General features: G+C 46.8%; 1 protein-coding gene across 1 annotated transcript in view; it reads left to right on the top strand.

Moving 5' to 3' along the window:
* stx1a (syntaxin 1A (brain)) overlaps positions 1–21,797 on the top strand; it is a 236,651-nt gene that overhangs the window by 201,937 nt on the left and 12,917 nt on the right. Inside the window, exon 7 of the mRNA XM_065024200.1 lies at positions 21,646–21,719. Within this exon, the coding sequence (XP_064880272.1) occupies positions 21,646–21,719 (74 nt within the window). The remainder of the gene's footprint in view (positions 1–21,645; positions 21,720–21,797) is intronic.

The raw sequence follows: 21,797 nt of genomic DNA, 5'->3' as shown, positions 1-21,797 counted from the left end.
AGAGAGAGGTAGGGACAGAGTGATATATAGAGTGATATATAGAGGTAGGGACAGAGTGATATATAGAGAGAGGTAGGGACAGAGTGATATATAGAGAGAGGTAGGGACAGAGTGATATATAGAGAGGTAGGGACAGAGTGATATATAGAGAGAGGTAGGGACAGAGTGATATATAGAGAGGTAGGGACAGAGTGATATATAGAGAGAGTAGGGACAGAGTGATATATAGAGAGAGGTAGGGACAGAGTGATACATAGAGAGGTAGGGACAGAGTGATATATAGAGAGGTAGGGACAGAGTGATATATAGAGAGAGGTAGGGACAGAGTGATATATAGAGAGAGGTAGGGACAGAGTGATATATAGAGAGGTAGGGACAGAGTGATATATAGAGAGAGGTAGGGACAGAGTGATATATAGAGAGAGGTAGGGACAGAGTGATATATAGAGAGGTAGGGACAGAGTGATATATAGAGAGGTAGGGACAGAGTGATATATAGAGAGGTAGGGACAGAGTGATATATAGAGAGAGGTAGGGACAGAGTGATATATAGAGAGAGGTAGGGACAGAGTGATATATAGAGAGAGGTAGGGACAGAGTGATATATAGAGAGGTAGGGACAGAGTGATATATAGAGAGGTAGGGACAGAGTGATATATAGAGAGAGGTAGGGACAGAGTGATATATAGAGAGAGGTAGGGACAGAGTGATATATAGAGAGAGGTAGGGACAGAGTGATATATAGAGAGAGGTAGGGACAGAGTGATATATAGAGAGAGGTAGGGACAGAGTGATATATAGAGAGAGGTAGGGACAGAGTGATATATAGAGAGCGGTAGGGACAGAGTGATATATAGAGAGAGGTAGGGACAGAGTGATATATAGAGAGAGGTAGGGACAGAGTGATATATAGAGAGAGGTAGGGACAGAGGATAGGGACAGAGAGAGAGTAGGGACAGAGTGATATATAGAGAGGTAGGGACAGAGTGATATATAGAGAGAGGTAGGGACAGAGTGATACATAGAGAGAGTAGGGACAGAGTGATATATAGAGAGGTAGGGACAGAGTGATATATAGAGAGAGGTAGGGACAGAGTGATATATAGAGAGGTAGGGACAGAGTGATACATAGAGAGGTAGGGACAGAGTGATATATAGAGAGAGGTAGGGACAGGGTGATACATAGAGAGAGGTAGGGACAGAGTGATATATAGAGAGGTAGGGACAGAGTGATATATAGAGAGAGTAGGGACAGAGTGATACATAGAGAGGTAGGGACAGAGTGATACATAGAGGAGGGACAGAGTGATACATAGAGAGAGGTAGGGACAGAGTGATATATAGAGAGGTAGGGACAGAGTGATATATAGAGAGAGGTAGGGACAGAGTGATATATAGACAGAGGTAGGGACAGAGTGATATATATAGAGAGAGGTAGGGACAGAGTGATACATAGAGAGGGTAGGGACAGAGTGATATATAGAGGTAGGGACAGAGTGATATATAGAGAGAGGTAGGGACAGAGTGATATATAGAGAGAGGTAGGGACAGAGTGATACATAGAGAGGTAGGGACAGAGTGATACATAGAGAGGTAGGGACAGAGTGATATATAGAGAGGTAGGGATAGAGTGATATATAGAGAGGTAGGGACAGAGTGATACATAGAGAGAGGTAGGGACAGAGTGATATATAGAGAGGTAGGGACAGAGTGATATATAGAGAGAGGTAGGGACAGAGTGATATATAGAGAGAGGTAGGGACAGAGTGATACATAGAGAGGTAGGGACAGAGTGATATATAGAGAGAGGTAGGGACAGGGTGATACATAGAGAGAGGTAGGGACAGAGTGATATATAGAGAGAGGTAGGGACAGAGTGATATATAGAGAGAGGTAGGGACAGAGTGATACATATAGAGGTAAGGACAGAGTGATACATAGAGAGGTAGGGACAGAGTGATACATAGAGAGAGGTAGGGACAGAGTGATACATAGAGAGAGGTAGGGACAGAGTGATATATATAGAGAGGTAGGGACAGAGTGATACATAGAGAGGTAGGGACAGAGTGATACATAGAGAGGTAGGGACAGAGTGATATATAGAGAGAGGTAGGGACAGAGTGATACATAGAGAGAGGTAGGGACAGAGTGATACATAGAGAGAGGTAGGGACAGAGTGATATATAGAGAGGTAGGGACAGAGTGATATATAGAGAGAGGTAGGGACAGATTGATATATAGAGAGAGGTAGGGACAGAGTGATATATAGAGAGGTAGGGACAGAGTGATACATAGAGAGAGGTAGGGACAGAGTGATATATAGAGAGAGGTAGGGACAGAGTGATATATAGAGAGAGGTAGGGACAGAGTGATATATAGAGAGAGGTAGGGACAGAGTGATACATAGAGAGAGGTAGGGACAGAGTGATATATAGAGAGGTAGGGACAGAGTGATATATAGAGAGGTAGGGACAGAGTGATATATAGAGAGAGGTAGGGACAGAGTGATACATAGAGAGGTAGGGACAGAGTGATATATAGAGAGAGGTAGGGACAGAGTGATATATAGAGAGGTAGGGACAGAGTGATATATAGAGAGAGGTAGGGACAGAGTGATACATAGAGAGAGGTAGGGACAGAGTGATATATAGAGAGGTAGGGACAGAGTGATATATAGAGAGAGGTAGGGACAGAGTGATATATAGAGAGAGGTAGGGACAGAGTGATACATAGAGAGGTAGGGACAGAGTGATATATAGAGAGAGGTAGGGACAGAGTGATACATAGAGAGGTAGGGACAGAGTGATATATAGAGAGGTAGGGACAGAGTGATATATAGAGAGAGGTAGGGACAGAGTGATATATAGAGAGAGGTAGGGACAGAGTGATACATAGAGAGAGGTAGGGACAGAGTGATATATAGAGAGAGGTAGGGACAGAGTGATATATAGAGAGAGGTAGGGACAGAGTGATATATAGAGAGAGGTAGGGACAGAGTGATATATAGAGAGGTGGGGATAGAGTGATATATAGAGAGGTAGGGACAGAGTGATACATAGAGAGAGGTAGGGACAGAGTGATATATAGAGAGAGGTAGGGACAGAGTGATATATAGAGAGAGGTAGGGACAGAGTGATACATAGAGAGAGGTAGGGACAGAGTGATATATAGAGAGAGTAGGGACAGAGTGATATATAGAGAGAGTAGGGACAGAGTGATATATAGAGAGAGGTAGGGACAGAGTGATATATAGAGAGAGGTAGGGACAGAGTGATACATAGAGAGAGGTAGGGACAGAGTGATATATAGAGAGTAGGGACAGAGTATATAGAGAGAGGTAGGGACAGAGTGATATATAGAGAGAGGTAGGGACAGAGTGATACATAGGGACAGAGTGATATATAGAGGAGGTAGGGACAGAGTGATACATAGAGAGGTAGGGACAGAGTGATATATAGAGAGGTAGGGACAGAGTGATATATAGAGAGAGGTAGGGACAGAGTGATACATAGAGAGAGGTAGGGACAGAGTGATATATAGAGAGAGGTAGGGACAGAGTGATATATAGAGAGAGGTAGGGACAGAGTGGTACATAGAGAGGTAGGGACAGAGTGATATATAGAGAGGTAGGGACAGAGTGATATATAGAGAGAGGTAGGGACAGAGTGATACATAGAGAGAGGTAGGGACAGAGTGATATATAGAGAGAGGTAGGGACAGAGTGATATATAGAGAGAGGTAGGGACAGAGTGATACATAGAGAGAGGTAGGGACAGAGTGATATATAGAGAGAGGTAGGGACAGAGTGATATATAGAGAGAGGTAGGGACAGAGTGATATATAGAGAGAGGTAGGGACAGAGTGATACATAGAGAGGTAGGGACAGAGTGATATATAGAGAGAGGTAGGGACAGAGTGGTACATAGAGAGGTAGGGACAGAGTGATATATAGAGAGGTAGGGACAGAGTGATATATAGAGAGAGGTAGGGACAGAGTGATACATAGAGAGGTAGGGACAGAGTGATATATAGAGAGAGGTAGGGACAGAGTGATACATAGAGAGAGGTAGGGACAGAGTGATATATAGAGAGGTAGGGATAGAGTGATATATAGAGAGGTAGGGACAGAGTGATACATAGAGAGAGGTAGGGACAGAGTGATATATAGAGAGGTAGGGACAGAGTGATATATAGAGAGAGGTAGGGACAGAGTGATATATAGAGAGAGGTAGGGACAGAGTGATATATAGAGAGAGGTAGGGACAGAGTGATACATAGAGAGAGGTAGGGACAGAGTGATATATAGAGAGGTAGGGACAGAGTGATATATAGAGAGAGGTAGGGACATAGTGATATATAGAGAGAGGTAGGGACAGAGTGATACATAGATAGGTAGGGACAGAGTGATACATAGAGAGAGGTAGGGACAGAGTGATATATAGAGAGGTAGGGACAGAGTGATATATAGAGAGAGGTAGGGACAGAGTGATATATAGAGAGAGGTAGGGACAGAGTGATACATAGAGAGAGGTAGGGACAGAGTGATACATAGAGAGGTAGGGACAGAGTGATACATAGAGAGAGGTAGGGACAGAGTGATATATAGAGAGAGGTAGGGACAGAGTGATACATAGAGAGAGGTAGGGACAGAGTGATATATAGAGAGAGGTAGGGACAGAGTGATACATAGAGAGAGGTAGGGACAGAGTGATATATAGAGAGAGGTAGGGACAGAGTGAATCATAGAGAGAGGTAGGGACAGAGTGATATATAGAGAGAGGTAGGGACAGAGTGATATATAGAGAGAGGTAGGGACAGAGTGATATATAGAGAGGTAGGGACAGAGTGATATATAGAGAGGTAGGGACAGAGTGATATATAGAGAGAGGTAGGGACAGAGTGATATATAGAGAGGTAGGGACAGAGTGATATATAGAGAGGTAGGGACAGAGTGATATATAGAGAGAGGTAGGGACAGAGTGATATATAGAGAGAGGTAGGGACAGAGTGATATATAGAGAGGTAGGGACAGAGTGATATATAGAGAGGTAGGGACAGAGTGATATATAGAGAGGTAGGGACAGAGTGATATATAGAGAGGTAGGGACAGAGTGATATATAGAGAGGTAGGGACAGAGTGATATATAGAGAGAGGTAGGGACATAGTGATACATAGAGAGGTAGGAGTAATGGGGAGAAACAGAGAGAGTGATAGAGACAGGATGAGGAAGGCGTTGAGACAAAACATGATGGAGAATTCTCTCTTGTTGGCCCTCTCCAGACCTATTGATGTCTGCTCTATTATGACCTATTGAGGTCTACTATATTATGACCTATTGAGGTCTACTCTATTATGACCTATTGACCTCTACTCTATCATGACCTATTGAGCTCTACTATATTATGACCTATTGAGGTCTACTATATTATGACCTATTGAGGTCTGCTCTATCATGGGCATTAATATGGAGTTGGTCCTCCCTTTGCTGCTATAACAGCCTCCACTCTTCTGGGAAGGCTTTCCACTAGATGTTGGAACATCGCTGCAGGGACTTGCTTCCATTCAGCCACAAGAGCATTAGTGAGGTCGGGCACTGATGTCGGGCGATTAGGCCTGGCTCACAGTTGGCGTTCTAATTCATCCCAAAGGTTTTTGATGGGGTTGAGGTCAGGGCTCTGTGCAGGCCAGTCAAGTTCTTCCACACTGATCTCAACAAACCATTTCTGTATGGACCTCGCTTTGTGCACAGGGACATTGTCATGTTGAAACAGGAAAGACCGTTCCCTAAACTGTTTCTACAAACATGAAAACACAGAATCATCTAGAATGTTGTTCTATGCTGTAGCATTAAGATTCCCCTTCACTGGAACTAAGGGGCCCGAACCATGAAAAACAGCCCCAGACCATTATTCTTCTTCCACCAAACTTTACAGTTGGCACAATGCATTTGGGCAGGTAGCATTCTCCTGGTATCTGTCAAATCGCCAGATGGAGAAGCATGATTCATCACTCCAGAGAACGTGTTTCCACTGCTCCAGAGTCCAATGGCACTGAGCTTGACACCACTCCAGCCGACGCTTGGCATTGCGCATGATGATCTAAGGCTTGTGTACAGCTGCTCGGCCATGGAAACCCATTTCATGAAGCTCCCGACAAACAGTTCTTGTGCTGACGCTGCTTCCAGAGGCAGTTTGGAACTCGGTAGTGAGTGTTGCTTCAAGACAAGTCTCTGAATGTCCTTGAGTGGCTCAGCCAGAACCCGGACTTGAACTCAATCGAACATCTCTGGAGAGACATGAAAAAGCTGTGCAGCAATGCTCCCCATCCAAACTGACAGAGGTTGAGAGGATCTGCAGAAAAGAAAGGGAGAAACTCCCAAAGTACAGCTGTGCCAAGCTTATAGCTTCATACTCAAGAAGACTGTAATCGCTGCCAAAGGTGCTTCAACAAAGTACTGAGTAAAGGGTCTGAATACTTATGTAAATGTAACATTTCATTTAAAAAAAATTTTTTATACATTTGCAAAAATATCTTAAAATCTGTTTTTTCTTTGTCATTATGGGTTATTGTGTGTAGATTGATGAGGGGAATTAGTTTTATTTAATATGTTTTATAATAAGGCTGTTGTCACGGGTGTTGTTGGAAGTAGACCAAAGTGCAGCGTGGTGAGCGTACATTTTCTTTTCTTTTAAAATGTCGCCAACAAAACAACAAACGAAAGCAACAACCGTGAAGCTTACAGGGCTTTAGTGCCACAAACAAAGTTAACTACCCACACTGAAAGGAGGGGAAAATGACTACCTAAGTATGATTCCCAATCAGAGACAATGATAGACAGCTCTCCCTGATTGAGAACCATACCCGGCCAAAACATAGAAATAAAGAAACCTAGAAAACAAAAAATAGAATGCCCACCCCACATCACACCCTGACCTAACCAAATAGAGAAATAAAACGGCTCTCTAAGGCTGTAACGTAACAAAATGTGGGAAAAAGTCAAGGGGTCTGAATACTTTCCAGATGCACTGTATACTGTTAGAAAGCTCAGGAAATATATATTTTTACAAAGATTTAACCCATTTTTGGGGGGGGGGGGGGGGGTAGGAAAAACTCTACCGTGCTTCATACTTCCAATTAATTTTAAAAATGGTACCGGTTACCTTCAGACATGTTCGTGAGAATCTCCCGTTTCGACAGTCACATAAGGTCACGTAAGGTCACATCATTTTGTAGCCTAAACGGTCGGACACTACAGCACAAAGCACCAACTTCAAACGAGGCCCCTGACACTTGTGGGGGTCGTAGAGCGAAACGGAGACCACCGTTGTGTTCCAGAGTAATAATAGTAGTAATAGTCATAATAGTTTTGTCAAACTGTTTGGATATTGAATATCCCTTTGAGCATTGGGAAGTTATTAATTACACTTTGGATGGTGTATCAATAAACCCAGTCACTACACAGAATAAGTCACTACACGAATAACGCAGAAAGACTCACAGCTCTTAGAGAATAACGCAGAAAGACTCACAGCTCTTAGAGAATAACGCAGAAAGACTCACAGCTCTTAGAGAATAACGCAGAAAGACTCACAGCTCTTAGAGAATCACCCAGAAAGACTCACAGCTCTTAGAGAATAACGCAGAAAGACTCACAGCTCTTAGAGAATAACGCAGAAAGACTCACAGCTCTTAGGAGAAAGACTCACAGCTCTTAGAGACTGACCCAGAAAGACTCACAGCTCTTAGAGAATAACGCAGAAAGACTCACAGCTCTTAGAGAATAACGCAGAAAGACTCACAGCTCTTAGAGAATAACGCAGAAAGACTCACAGCTCTTAGAGAATAACCCAAAAAGACTCACAGCTCTTAGAGACTAACCCAGAAAGACTCACAGCTCTTAGAGAATAACCCAGAAAGACTCACAGCTCTTAGAGAATAACCCAGAAAGACTCACAGCTCTTAGAGACTGACCCAGAAAGACTCACAGCTCTTAGAGAATAACCCAGAAAGACTCACAGCTCTTAGAGACTGACCCAGAAAGAGTCGCAGCTCTTAGAGAATAACCCAGAAAGACTCACAGCTCTTAGAGAATAACCCAGAAAGACTCACAGCTCTTAGAGACTCACCCAGAAAGACTCACAGCTCTTAGAGACTCACCCAGAAAGACTCACAGCTCTTAGAGAATAACGCAGAAAGACTCACAGCTGTAAACACTGCCAAAGGTGATTTTAACTTGTATTGACTCAGGGTTGTGAATAGTTATGTAAATTAAATATTTCTGTATTTCATTTTCAATTAATTTCAAAAAACATGTTTTCACTGTCATTGGTATTCTGTGTAGATGGATGAGAAACAAAATAATACAATTTTAATTCAGGCTGTATGTGGAATAAGTCAGCAGGTAGCCTAGTGGTTAGAGTGTTGGACCAATAACCAGCAGGTAGCCTAGGGGTTAGAGTGTTGGACCAGTAACCAGCAGGTAGCCTAGTGGTTAGAGTTTTGAACCAGTAACCAGCAGGTAGCCTAGGGGTTAGAGTGTTGGACCAGTAACCAGCAGGTAGCATAGTGGTTAGAGTGTTGGACCAGTAACCAGCAGGTAGCCTAGTGGTTAGAGTGTTGGACCAGTAACCAGCAGGTAGCCTAGTGGTTAGAGTGTTGGACCAGTAACCAGCAGGTAGCCTAGTGGTTAGAGTGTTGGACCAGTAACCAGCAGGTAGCCTAGTGGTTAGAGTGTTGGACCAGTAACCAGCAGGTAGCCTAGTGGTTAGAGTGTTGGGCCAGTAACCAGCAGGTAGCCTAGTGGTTAGAGCGTTGGGGCAGTAACCAGCAGGTAGCCTAGTGGTTAGAGCATTGGGCCAGTAACCAGCAGGTAGCCTAGTGGTTAGAGTGTTGGGCCAGTAACCAGGAGGTAGCCTAGTGGTTAGGGCATTGGGCCAGTAACCAGCAGGTAGCCTAGTGGTTAGGGCGTTGGGCCAGTAACCAGCAGGTAGCCTAGTGGTTAGAGTGTTGGACCAGTAACCAGCAGGTAGCCTAGTGGTTAGAGTGTTGGATCAGTAACCAGCAGGTAGCCTAGTGGTTAGAGCGTTGGGCCAGTAACCAGCAGGTAGCCTAGTGGTTAGAGCGTTGGGCCAGTAACCAGCAGGTAGCCTAGTGGTTAGAGCGTTGGGCCAGCAGGTAGCCTAGTGGTTAGAGTGTTGGACCAGTAACCAGCAGGTAGCCTAGTGGTTAGAGTGTTGGGCCAGTAACCAGCAGGTAGCCTAGTGGTTAGAGTGTTGGACCAGTAACCAGCAGGTAGCCTAGTGGTTAGAGTGTTGGACCAGTAACCAGCAGGTAGCCTAGTGGTTAGAGTTTTGGGCCAGTAACCAGCAGGTAGCCTAGTGGTTAGAGCGTTGGCCCAGTAACCAGCAGGTAGCCTAGTGGTTAGAGTGTTGGACCAGTAACCAGCAGGTAGCCTAGTGGTTAGAGCGTTGGGCCAGTAACCAGCAGGTAGCCTAGTGGTTAGAGCGTTGGGCCAGTAACCAGCAGGTAGCCTAGTGGTTAGAGCGTTGGGCCAGCAGCCCTAGTGGTTAGAGTGTTGGACCAGTAACCAGCAGGTAGCCTAGTGGTTAGAGCGCTGGGCCTGTAACCAGCAGGTAGCCTAGTGGTTAGAGTGTTGGTCCAGTAACCAGCAGGTAGCCTAGTGGTTAGAGCGTTGGGCCAGTAACCAGCAGGTAGCCTAGTGGTTAGAGCGTTGGGCCAGTAACCAGCAGGTAGCCTAGTGGTTAGAGCGTTGGGCCAGCAACCAGGTAGCCTAGTGGTTAGAGTGTTGGACCAGTAACCAGCAGGTAGCCTAGTGGTTAGAGCGTTGGGCCAGTAACCAGCAGGTAGCCTAGTGGTTAGAGCGTTGGACCAGTAACCAGCAGGTAGCCTAGTGGTTAGAGTGTTGGACCAGTAACCAGCAGGTAGCCTAGTGGTTAGAGTTTTGGACCAGTAACCAGCAGGTAGCCTAGTGGTTAGAGCGTTGGGCCAGTAACCAGCAGGTAGCCTAGTGGTTAGAGCGTTGGGCCAGTAACCAGCAGGTAGCCTAGTGGTTAGAGTGTTGGACCAGTAACCAGCAGGTAGCCTAGTGGTTAGAGCGTTGGGCCAGTAACCAGCAGGTAGCCTAGTGGTTAGAGCGTTGGGCCAGTAACCAGCAGGTAGCCTAGTGGTTAGAGCGTTGGGTCAGCAGGTAGCCTAGTGGTTAGAGTGTTGGTCCAGTAACCAGCAGGTAGCCTAGTGGTTAGAGCGTTGGGCCAGTAACCAGCAAGTAGCCTAGTGGTTAGAGCATTGGGCCTGTAACCAGCAGGTAGCCTAGTGGTTAGGGCGTTGGGCCAGTAACCAGCAGGTAGCCTAGTGGTTAGAGTGTTGGACCAGTAACCAGCAGGTAGCCTAGTGGTTAGAGTGTTGGATCAGTAACCAGCAGGTAGCCTAGTGGTTAGAGCGTTGGGCCAGTAACCAGCAGGTAGCCTAGTGGTTAGAGCGTTGGGCCAGTAACCAGCAGGTAGCCTAGTGGTTAGAGCGTTGGGCCAGCAGGTAGCCTAGTGGTTAGAGTGTTGGACCAGTAACCAGCAGGTAGCCTAGTGGTTAGAGCGTTGGGCCAGTAACCAGCAGGTAGCCTAGTGGTTAGAGCGTTGGACCAGTAACCAGCAGGTAGCCTAGTGGTTAGAGTGTTGGACCAGTAACCAGCAGGTAGCCTAGTGGTTAGAGTTTTGGACCAGTAACCAGCAGGTAGCCTAGTGGTTAGAGCGTTGGGCCAGTAACCAGCAGGTAGCCTAGTGGTTAGAGTGTTGGACCAGTAACCAGCAGGTAGCCTAGTGGTTAGAGCGTTGGGCCAGTAACCAGCAGGTAGCCTAGTGGTTAGAGCGTTGGGCCAGTAACCAGCAGGTAGCCTAGTGGTTAGAGCGTTGGGCCAGCAGGTAGCCTAGTGGTTAGAGTGTTGGACCAGTAACCAGCAGGTAGCCTAGTGGTTAGAGCGCTGGGCCTGTAACCAGCAGGTAGCCTAGTGGTTAGAGTGTTGGTCCAGTAACCAGCAGGTAGCCTAGTGGTTAGAGCGTTGGGCCAGTAACCAGCAGGTAGCCTAGTGGTTAGAGCGTTGGGCCAGTAACCAGCAGGTAGCCTAGTGGTTAGAGCGTTGGGCCAGCAGGTAGCCTAGTGGTTAGAGTGTTGGACCAGTAACCAGCAGGTAGCCTAGTGGTTAGAGCGTTGGGCCAGTAACCAGCAGGTAGCCTAGTGGTTAGAGCGTTGGACCAGTAACCAGCAGGTAGCCTAGTGGTTAGAGTGTTGGACCAGTAACCAGCAGGTAGCCTAGTGGTTAGAGTTTTGGACCAGTAACCAGCAGGTAGCCTAGTGGTTAGAGCGTTGGGCCAGTAACCAGCAGGTAGCCTAGTGGTTAGAGTGTTGGACCAGTAACCAGCAGGTAGCCTAGTGGTTAGAGCGTTGGGCCAGTAACCAGCAGGTAGCCTAGTGGTTAGAGCGTTGGGCCAGTAACCAGCAGGTAGCCTAGTGGTTAGAGTGTTGGGCCAGCAGGTAGCCTAGTGGTTAGAGTGTTGGACCAGTAACCAGCAGGTAGCCTAGTGGTTAGAGCGCTGGGCCTGTAACCAGCAGGTAGCCTAGTGGTTAGAGTGTTGGTCCAGTAACCAGCAGGTAGCCTAGTGGTTAGAGCGTTGGGCCAGTAACCAGCAAGTAGCCTAGTGGTTAGAGTGTTGGATCAGTAACCAGCAGGTAGCCTAGTGGTTAGAGCGTTTGGCCAGTAATCAGCAGGTAACTAGGTAGCCTAGTGGTTAGGGCGTTGGGCCAGTAACCAGCAGATAGCCTAGTGGTTAGAGTGTTGGACCAGTAACCAGCAGGTAGCCTAGTGGTTAGAGTGTTGGATCAGTAACCAGCAGGTAGCCTAGTGGTTAGAGAGGCAGGTAGCCTAGTGGTTAGAGGCAGGTAGCCTAGTGGTTAGAGTGTTGGACCAGTAACCAGCAGGTAGCCTAGTGGTTAGCGGCAGGTAGCCTAGTGGTTAGAGGCAGGTAGCCTAGTGGTTAGAGAGGCAGGTAGCCTAGTGGTTAGAGGAGGCAGGTAGCCTAGTGGTTAGAGGCAGGTAGCCTAGTGGTTAGAGGCAGGTAGCCTAGTGGTTAGCGAGGCAGGTAGCCTAGTGGTTAGAGAGGCAGGTAGCCTAGTGGTTAGCGGAGGCAGGTAGCCTAGTGGTTAGCGGAGGCAGGTAGCCGAGTGGTTAGAGGCAGGTAACCTAGTGGTTAGAGAGGCAGGTAGCCTAGTGGTTAGAGGCAGGTTGCCTAGTGGTTAGAGGCAGGTAGCCTAGTGGTTAGTGGAGGCAGGTAGTCTAGTGGTTAGAGGCAGGTAGCCTAGTGGTTAGAGGAGGCAGGTAGCCTAGTGGTTAGAGGAGGCAGGTAGCCTAGTGGTTAGAGGAGGCAGGTAGCCTAGTGGTTAGAGGAGGCAGGTAGCCTAGTGGTTAGAGGAGACAGGTAGCCTAGTGGTTAGAGGAGGCAGGTAGCCAATTGGTTACAGGAGGAAGGTAGCCTAGTGTTTAGAGGAGGCAGGTAGTCTAGTGGTTAGAGGCAGGTAGCCTAGTGGTTAGAGGAGGCAGGTAGCCTAGTGGTTAGAGGAGGCAGGTAGCCTAGTGGTTAGAGGAGACAGGTAGCCTAGTGGTTAGAGGAGACAGGTAGCCTAGTGGTTAGAGGAGGCAGGTAGCCTAGTGGTTGGAGTGTTGGACTAGTAATCGAAAGGTTGCTAGATCGAATCCCTGAGCTGACAAGGTAAAAATCTGTCGTTCTGCTCCTGAACAAGGTGGTTAACCCACTGTTCCTGGGCTGTCATTATAAATAAGAATGTATTCTTAAACTGACTTGTTAAATAAAGGTTAAATAAAGGTGTATGATACTTCCTGAAGGTGCTGTATTTTACATCACTGGTGCTGTTCAGCCGTCTGAACAGCACCAGTGATGTAAAATACAGCACCTTTAGGAAGTATCATACACCTTTATTTAACCTTTATTTAACAAGTCATGGGGACAAATGTAATCATGGGGACAAATGTCATCAGCAAATTAGCCCACTTCAAGGATCTCTTGCAGCTTTGTTAGAGATGAGTTTAGAATACAGAATGAGCAACCAGAACTAATGCAGCATCCACTTTCTCCTGTTCTTTTGATCCATTCAGATGTTGTGTAGACCCCGGCCATTCAGACAACATTTAAGGTTGCTTTCCTTAAGGCTAGAGGACACAAGGAAACATGATTAAACTATTTTAATTAACAGATATCTCAAGACAAACGACTGCTGATGTACACTACCAGTCATAAGTTTTTCTTTCTTTTTTTTATTATTTTCTATGTTGTTGTAGTATAGTAGTGAAGACATCAAAACTATGAAATAACACATATGGAATCATGTAGTAACCAAAAAAGTGTTAAACAAATCCAAATATATTTTAGATTTTAGATTCTTCAAAGTAGCCACCCTTTGCCTTGAACACTGCTTTGCACACTCTTGGCATTCTCTCAACCAGCTTCATGAGGTTGTCACCTGGAATGCATTTCAATTAACAGGTGTGCCTTGTTAAAAGTTCATTTGTGGAATTTATTTCCTTCTTAATGCGTTTGAGCCAATCAGCTGTGTTAGGGGTGGTATACAGAAGGTAGCCCTATTTGGTAAAAGACCAAGTCCATATTATGGCAAGAACAGCTCAAATAAGCAAAGAGAAATGACAGCCTATCTTAAGACATGAAGGTCAGTCAATCTAGAAAATTTCAAGAACTTTGAAAGTTTCTTCAAGTGCAGTTGCAAAAACCATCAAGCGCTATGATGAAACTGTCTCTCACGAGGACCGCCCCAGGAAAGGAAGACCCAGAGTTACCTCTGCTGCAGAGGATAAGTTCATTGGAAATTGAGAAATTGTAGCCCAAATAAATGCTTCACAGAGTTCAAGTAACAGACACATCTCAACATCAACTGTTCAGTGGAGACTGTGTGAATCAGGCCTTCATGGTCAAATTGCTGCTAAGAAACCACTACTAAAGGACACCAATAAGAAGAAGAGACTTGTTTGGGCCAAGAAACATGAGCAATGGACATTAGACTGGTTGAAATCTGTCCTTTGGTTTGATGAGTCCAATTTTTTTTATTTTTGGTTCCAACCGCCATGTCTTTGTGAGACGCAGAGTAGGTGAACGGATGAAATCCGCATGTGTGGTTCCCTCCGTGAAGCATGGAGGAGGTTGTGAGCTTTGCTGGTGACACTGTCTGTGATTTATTTAGAATTCAAGGCACACTTAACCAACATGGCTACCAGAGCATTCTGCAGCAATATGCCATCCCATCTGATTTGCGCTTAGTGGGACTATAATTTGTTTTTCAACGGGACAATGACCCAAAACACACCTCCAGGCTGTGTAAGGGCTATTTGACCAAGAAGGAGAGTGATGGAGTGCTGCATCAGATGACCTGGCCTCCACAATCACCCGACCTCAACTCAATTCAGATGGTTTGGGATGAGTTGGACTACAGAGTGATGGAAAAGCAGCCAACAAGTACTTAGCATATGTGGGAATCTTTCAAGACTGTTGGAAAGGCATTCCAGGTGAAGCTGGTTGAGAGAATGACAAAAGTGTGCAAATATGTCGCCAAGGCAAAGGGTGGCTATTTGAAGAATCTATAATATAAAATATATTTTGATTTGTTTAACACTTTTTTGGTTACTAAATGATTCCAAATGTGTTATTTCATAGTTTTGATGTCTTCACTATTATTCTACAACATAGAAAATAGTTTTTTATTTTTTATAATATAATATAATAATTAGAATATGAGTTGGTGTGTCCAAACTTTTGACTGGTGTTGTATATGAACACACAAAGGTTTAGGTCTAGGCAACTTAACTTTAATATAACAGCAACACGAGTCCCAGGAGTTGAATATATCTACTGTGCTTCCTCAGGGCTGTGTGTTGACTTAATGGGGCTCTAGTAATGTAGATTCCTTCGCACTAGGTCAAGGGTCACGCATCCATCTGAATGCATATTGCATATACATATTCATTAGGACTTGTGCTCTCCACTTTCACGTGTGGCTCGACACCGAGAGCGATGCTGTTTGTTGAAACATTCCCTCTTACCGTCGATTTAAGATGTCTAATATATCCTACACACGCATGAATTTACATGGGTAATGAGCGTATGATGTCACAATCTACACCGTACACACACACACACACACACACACACACACACACACACACACACACACACACACACACACACACACACACACACACACACACACACACACACACACACACACACAGATACTATTGCTGTAGTATACTTTCTGTTAACAGGTTGAACCTTTTGTTGGGTCTTTTTGAATGATATCAGTCATATAAAAGTTTGTTATATTTAATATATTGTGATATCCGTTTGGGGACTTCACAGGGACTTCACAGACTCATGTTGGGTTTGTCTGTGTTATGGTCTCCATGGTAACCTGCCAGAGCCTCCTTCAGCGCCTGTCATAGGGTCAACAGAGGATGATATTGTATGTGTAAGATAATGTACCATCTCCTTGACTTACCCACCAGGCAGTCTGTTGTGCCTGCCTCTTCCATGCTATGGCCTGTTAAGAGGTTTGGGTTGTTTTCAGTAAAAGTGACCTCACCAATAAGGTTTAAATTTAGCCTTTAGTACATTCAGTAATCAACCAAAATGGAGAGAGAGAGAGATAAACAGAGAGATGGAGGAGAGAGAGATAAACAGAGTGATGAGATAGAGAAACAGAGAGATGGAGGCGAGAGAGATAAACAGAGCGATGAGAGAGAGAGAGAGAGAGAGAAACAGAGAGGTGGAGGAGAGAGAGAGAGATAAACAGAGCGATGAGAGATGTGATTTTAGTACATTCAGTAATCAACCAAAATGAAGAGAGAGAGAGAGAGACAGAGATGGAGGGGTGGAGGAGAGAGAGAGAAACAGAGAGATGGAGGAGAGAGAGAGAGAAACAGAGATTGAGGGGTGGAGGAGAGAGAGAGAGAGAAACAGAGATGGAGGAGAGAGAGAGAAACAGAGATTGAGGGGTGGAGGAGAGAGAGAGAGAGAAACAGAGATTGAGGGGTGGAGGAGAGAGAGAGAGAGAAACAGAGATGGAGGGGTGGAGGAGAGAGAGAAACGGAGAGATGGAGGAGAGAGAGAGTGAGAAACAGAGATGGAGGGGTGGAGGAGAGAGAGAGAGATAGAAACAGAGAGATTGCGGGGTGGAGGAGAGAGAGAGAGAAACAGAGATGGAGGAGAGAGAGATAGAAACAGAGAGATTGAGGGGTGGAGGAGAGAGAGAGATAGAAACAGAGAGATTGAGGGGTGGAGGAGAGAGAGAAACAGAGAGATGGAGGAGAAAGAGAGAGAGAGAAACAGAGAGATGGAGAGAGAGAGAGAAACAGAGAGATGGAGGGTGGAGGAGAGAGAGAAAAACAGAGAGATGGAGGAGAGAGAAAGAGAGAGAAACAGAGAGATGGAGGGTGGAGAGAAGAGAGAGAGAGAAACAGAGAGATGGAGGGGTGGAGGAGAGAGAGAGAAACAGAGAGATGGAGGAGAGAGAGAGCGAGAGAGAAACAGAGAGATGGAGGGGTGGAGGAGAGAGAGAGAGAGAAACAGAGAGATGGAGGAGAGAGAGAGAGAGAGAGAGAAACAGAGAGATGGAGGAGAAAGAGAGAGAGAGAGAGAAACAGAGAGATGGAGGAGAGAGAGAAACAGAGAGATGGAGGAGAGAGAGAGCGAGAGAGAAACAGAGAGATGGAGGGGTGGAGGAGAGAGAGAGAGAAACAGAGAGATGGAGGGGTGGAGGAGAGAGAGAGAGAAACAGAGAGATGGAGGGGTGGAGGAGAGAGAGAGAGAGAAACAGAGAGATGGAGGGGTGGAGGAGAGAGAGAGAGAGAAACAGAGAGATGGAGGAGAGAGAGAGAGAAACAGAGAGATGGAGGAGAGAGAGAGAGAAACAGAGAGGTAATTTTGTGAAACCCAAGTTGCGAGAGATGAATGTTATGAGGGATACACTTGGAGGGCTGTGAGATGGGCGACATCTCTATCTGTCCTCTCTCCCTCTCCTCATTTGGAGGGCTGTGAGATGGGCGACATCTCTATCTGTCCTCCCTCCCTCTCCTCATTTGGAGGGCTGTGAGATGGGCGACATCTCTATCTGTCCTCCCTCCCTCTCCTCATTTGGAGGGCTGTGAGATGGGCGTCATCTCTATCTGTCCTCCCTCCCTCTCCTCATTTGGAGGGCTCTGAGATGGGCGACATCTCTATCTGTCCTCCCTCCCTCTCCTCATTTGGAGGGCTGTGAGATGGGCGACATCTCTATCTGTCCTCCCTCCCTCTCCTCATTTGGAGGGCTGTGAGATGGGCGTCATCTCTATCTGTCCTCCCTCCCTCTCCTCATTTGGAGGGCTGTGAGATGGGCGACATCTCTATCTGTCCTCCCTCCCTCTCTCATTTGGAGGGCTGTGAGATGGGCGTCATCTCTATCTGTCCTCCCTCCCTCTCCTCATTTGTGTAGTATCTGGGATCTACATCTGTTTATATTAGTTACTGTGCTGTTACTAAGCAGTAATGCATTACGGCAGTGTTACGTTACTACACCTAATAGGAAATGCACATGCGCACTGGAATGCCGCGAACTGTAGAGCACGAGGGGTTTTTGACTAAACGAAAACTAACTGTACTCCCGTCTCCTGCCTGGTCATTTCTCCACAACGGCTGCGAGATGGGCGTCATCTCCTGCTCTATCTGTCCTCTCTCCCTCTCCTCATTTGAGTGATTGTGCCGTGACACACACACACTGGTATCTATCAGAGGGCAGCTGCATCAGTATTCTGACCAGGAAGGTAATCATGGGCCCTGACCCCCCGACCACTATTACTCATCATCACAGCCACTGCCTGGGAGCCCCAACCCTGACCCCAGACACACACACACACACACACACACACACACACACACACACACACACACACACACACACACACACACACACACACACACACACACACACACACACACACACACACACACACACACACACACACACACACACACACATTAGATCCAGCCTCTCCTCCTGTCCCAGTCCTGAGCATGGTCTAATGAAGCCTGGTCCAGGAGAGACAGGTGTTTAAAGGGGCAGTTGGTACATCCATTATTTTTTTTTACCTTTAAATTCATGATATATACCGTCTTGAAGAATATAACTTCTCTTCACAAGCTTAGTTCAACTGACATACCCCATCAGAACCCAAAATATTAGCTTGTATAAGCATTGTTGGCTGTTACTGTTCCTAGGCTGTCATTGAAAATAATCATTTGTTCTTAACTGACTTGCCTAGTTAAATAAAGGTAAAAAAAAAAAAAAAACATGTAAACAAACACAGCCTGAAACCGTGGTTACAACTATATGTTGATGTCATGGAATGGTCGGTCCTTCCAGGTGGAGACAAGTATACAGGGATGTGGAGAGGGAGCTGGCGACTAAGGTATAGATGGAGGTGGAGACGGAGACGGAGACTGAGGTGGAGAGGGAGACTAAGGTGGAGAGGGAGGTGAAGACTGAGATGGAGACGGAGGTGGAGACTGAGGTGGAGACTGAGGTGGAGACAGGTGGAGAGGGAGGTGAAGACTGAGGTGGAGACTGAATGGAGACAGGTGGAGAGGGAGGTGAAGACTGAGGTGGAGAGGGAGGTGAAGACTGAGGTGGAGACTGAATGGAGACAGGTGGAGATGGAGACTGAGGTGGGGAGGGAGGTGGAGACTGAATGGAGGCAGGTGGAGACTGAGAGGGAGATGGAGGTGGAGATGGAGACTGAGGTGGAGACTGAATGGAGACAGGTGAAGACTGAGATGGAGATGGAGGTGGAGACTGAATGGAGACAGGTGGAGACAGAGGTGGAGACAGAGGTGGAGAGGGAGATGGAGGTGGAGATGGAGACTGAGGTGGAGACTGAATGGAGACAGGTGGAGAGGGAGGTGAAGACTGAGGTGGAGAGTGAATGGAGACTGAGGTGGAGAGGGAGATGGAGACTGAGGTAGAGATGGAGACTGAGGTGGAGAGGGAGGTGGAGACGGAGGTGGAGATGGAGACTGAGGTGGAGACTGAATGGAGACAGGTGGAGAGGGAGGTGGAGACTGAATTGAGACTGCGGTGGAGACTGAGGTGGAGAGGGAGATGGAGACTGAGGTGGAGACTGAATGGAGACAGGTGGAGAGGGAGGTGAAGACTGATGTTGAGAGGGAGGTGGAGACTGAATGGAGACTGAGGTGGAGAGGGACATGGAGGAGGAGAGGGAGGTGGAGACTGAATGGAGAGGGAGATGGAGACGGAGGTGGAGATGTAGACTGAATGGAGACAGGTGGAGACTGAGGTGGAGACTGAGGTGGAGACTGAGGTGGAGAGGGAGATGGAGATGGAGACTGAGGTGGAGACTGAATTGAGACAGGTGGAGAGGGAGGTGAAGACTGAGATGGAGACAGAGGTGGAGACTGAATGGAGACAGGTGAAGACTGAGATGGAGACTGAGGTGGAGACTGAATGGAGACAGGTGGAGACAGAGGTGGAGAGGGAGATGGAGACAGAGGTAGAGATGGAGACTGAGGTGGAGAGGGAGGTGGAGACTGAATGGAGACAGGTGTAGACTGAGGTGGAGAGGGAGATGGAGACAGGTGGAGAGGGAGGTGAAGACTGAGGTGGAGAGGGAGGTGGAGACTGAATGGAGACTGAGGTGGAGAGGGAGATGGAGACGGAGGTAGAGATGGAGACTGAGGTGGAGACTGAATGGAGACAGGTGGAGACTGAGGTGGAGAGGGAGATGGAGACGGAGGTGGAGATGGAGACTGAGGTGGAGACAGGTGGAGAGGGAGGTGAAGACTGAGGTGGAGAGGGAGGTGGAGACTGAATGGAGAAAGAGGTGGAGACTGAATGGAGACTGAATGGAGACAGGTGGAGAGAGAGGTGGAGAGGGAGGTGGAGACTGAGGTGGAGACTGAGGTGGAGACTGAGGTGGAGAGGGAGGTGGAGACTGAATGGAGACTGAGGTGGAGAGGGAGTGGCAGCATCTGTAGAGAGATATAACTGTGAGCCTCTCACTGCTCCTTAATTAATCTACAGACAGGGAGCACGAGAGGAGAAGTGGGATGAGGAGGAGAGGAGGAGAGGAGGGAGAGGAGGGAGCACAGGAGGAGAGGAGGGCGAGAGGGAAAGAATGGACTATTCAACCAAAAACACAGCAACCCAGAAAATGTTAGCTTAGGACTTCACTAAAATTGGAAAACACTAAACAAACAACAACACAAAGAATTATCTATCCAAAATGGAGATGTATGGATAAACCACTTCTCCAATCTTCTTGGCCCTATAACAAAGAACAAACAGCAGAAACATATACATGATCAAATACAAATCTGTGAATGAGCCTGGGGGTGACTGTTAGTTCTGTGAATTAGCCTGGGGGTGACTGTTAGTTCTGTGAATTAGCCTGGGGGTGACTGTTAGTTCTGTGAATTAGCCTGGGGGTGACTGTTAGTTCTGTGAATTAGCCTGGGGGTGACTGTTAGTTCTGTGAATTAGCCTGGGGGTGACTGTTAGTTCTGTGAATTAGCCTGGGGGTGACTGTTGGTTCTGTGAATTAGCCTGGGGGTGACTGTTAGTTCTGTGAATTAGCCTGGGGGTGACTGTTGGTTCTGTGAATTAGCCTGGGGTGACTGTTAGTTCTGTGAATTAGCCTGGGGGTGACTGTTGGTTCTGTGAATTAGCCTGGGGGTGACTGTTAGTTCTGTGAATTAGCCTGGGGGTGACTGTTGGTTCTGTGAATTAGCCTGGGGGTGACTGTTAGTTCTGTGAATTAGCCTGGGGGTGACTGTTGGTTCTGTGAATTAGCCTGGGGGTGACTGTTAGTTCTGTGAATTAGCCTGGGGGTGACTGTTGGTTCTGTGAATTAGCCTGGGGGTGACTGTTAGTTCTGTGAATTAGCCTGGGGGTGACTGTTAGTTCTGTGAATGAGCCTGGGGGTGACTGTTAGTTCTGTGAATTCGCCTGGGGGTGACCTTTGGTTCTGTGAATGAGCCTGGGAGTGACTGTTGGTTCTGTGAATGAGCCTGGGAGTGACTGTTGGTTCTGTGAATGAGCCTGGGAGTGACTGTTGGTTCTGTGAATGAGCCTGGGAGTGACTGTTGGTTCTGTGAATGAGCCTGGGAGTGACTGTTAGTTCTGTGAATGATCCAGCAATCACACAATGATTTCTTTCTCCTGTCCTTTACCTGACGAAAGTGAAGGACCCGTCTTGGTTTGTGTGAATGGACACACACACACAACGCACACACACACACACACACACTCCGTAGCATGTCTGGGTGTGTTTAGTGTACCACCTGGGGTTGGGAATAGAAGGTCAGATCTGTGGACGTCTGCGGGGTGTTTCCAGCTGTTACATATTGATTCTGTAGACATTTGGTTATCATGCTTTGAACTGGAATGTTGCATGCAAACCACAATCCATATTGATGAGCTGTGTGTGTGTGTGTGTGTGTGTGTGTGTGTGTGTGTGTGTGTGTGTGTGTGTGTGTGTGTGTGTGTGTGTGTGTGTGGTTTTACAGCTGGGAGGAATACAACAAACGAGGAGCTGGAGAGCATGTTAGAGAGCGACAACCCAGCGATCTTCACCTCAGGGGTGAGTGTTTAGAACCCAGCGATCTTCACCTCAGGGGTGAGTGTTTAGAACCCAGAGATCTTCACCTCAGGGATGAGT

Source organism: Oncorhynchus nerka, linkage group LG11 (assembly GCF_034236695.1).
Source record: "Oncorhynchus nerka isolate Pitt River linkage group LG11, Oner_Uvic_2.0, whole genome shotgun sequence".
In the NCBI taxonomy this organism is placed as follows: Eukaryota; Metazoa; Chordata; class Actinopteri; order Salmoniformes; family Salmonidae; genus Oncorhynchus; species Oncorhynchus nerka.
Note: the sequence above shows the minus strand (reverse complement) of the source record. Positions and strands in the feature narration are given on the sequence as shown.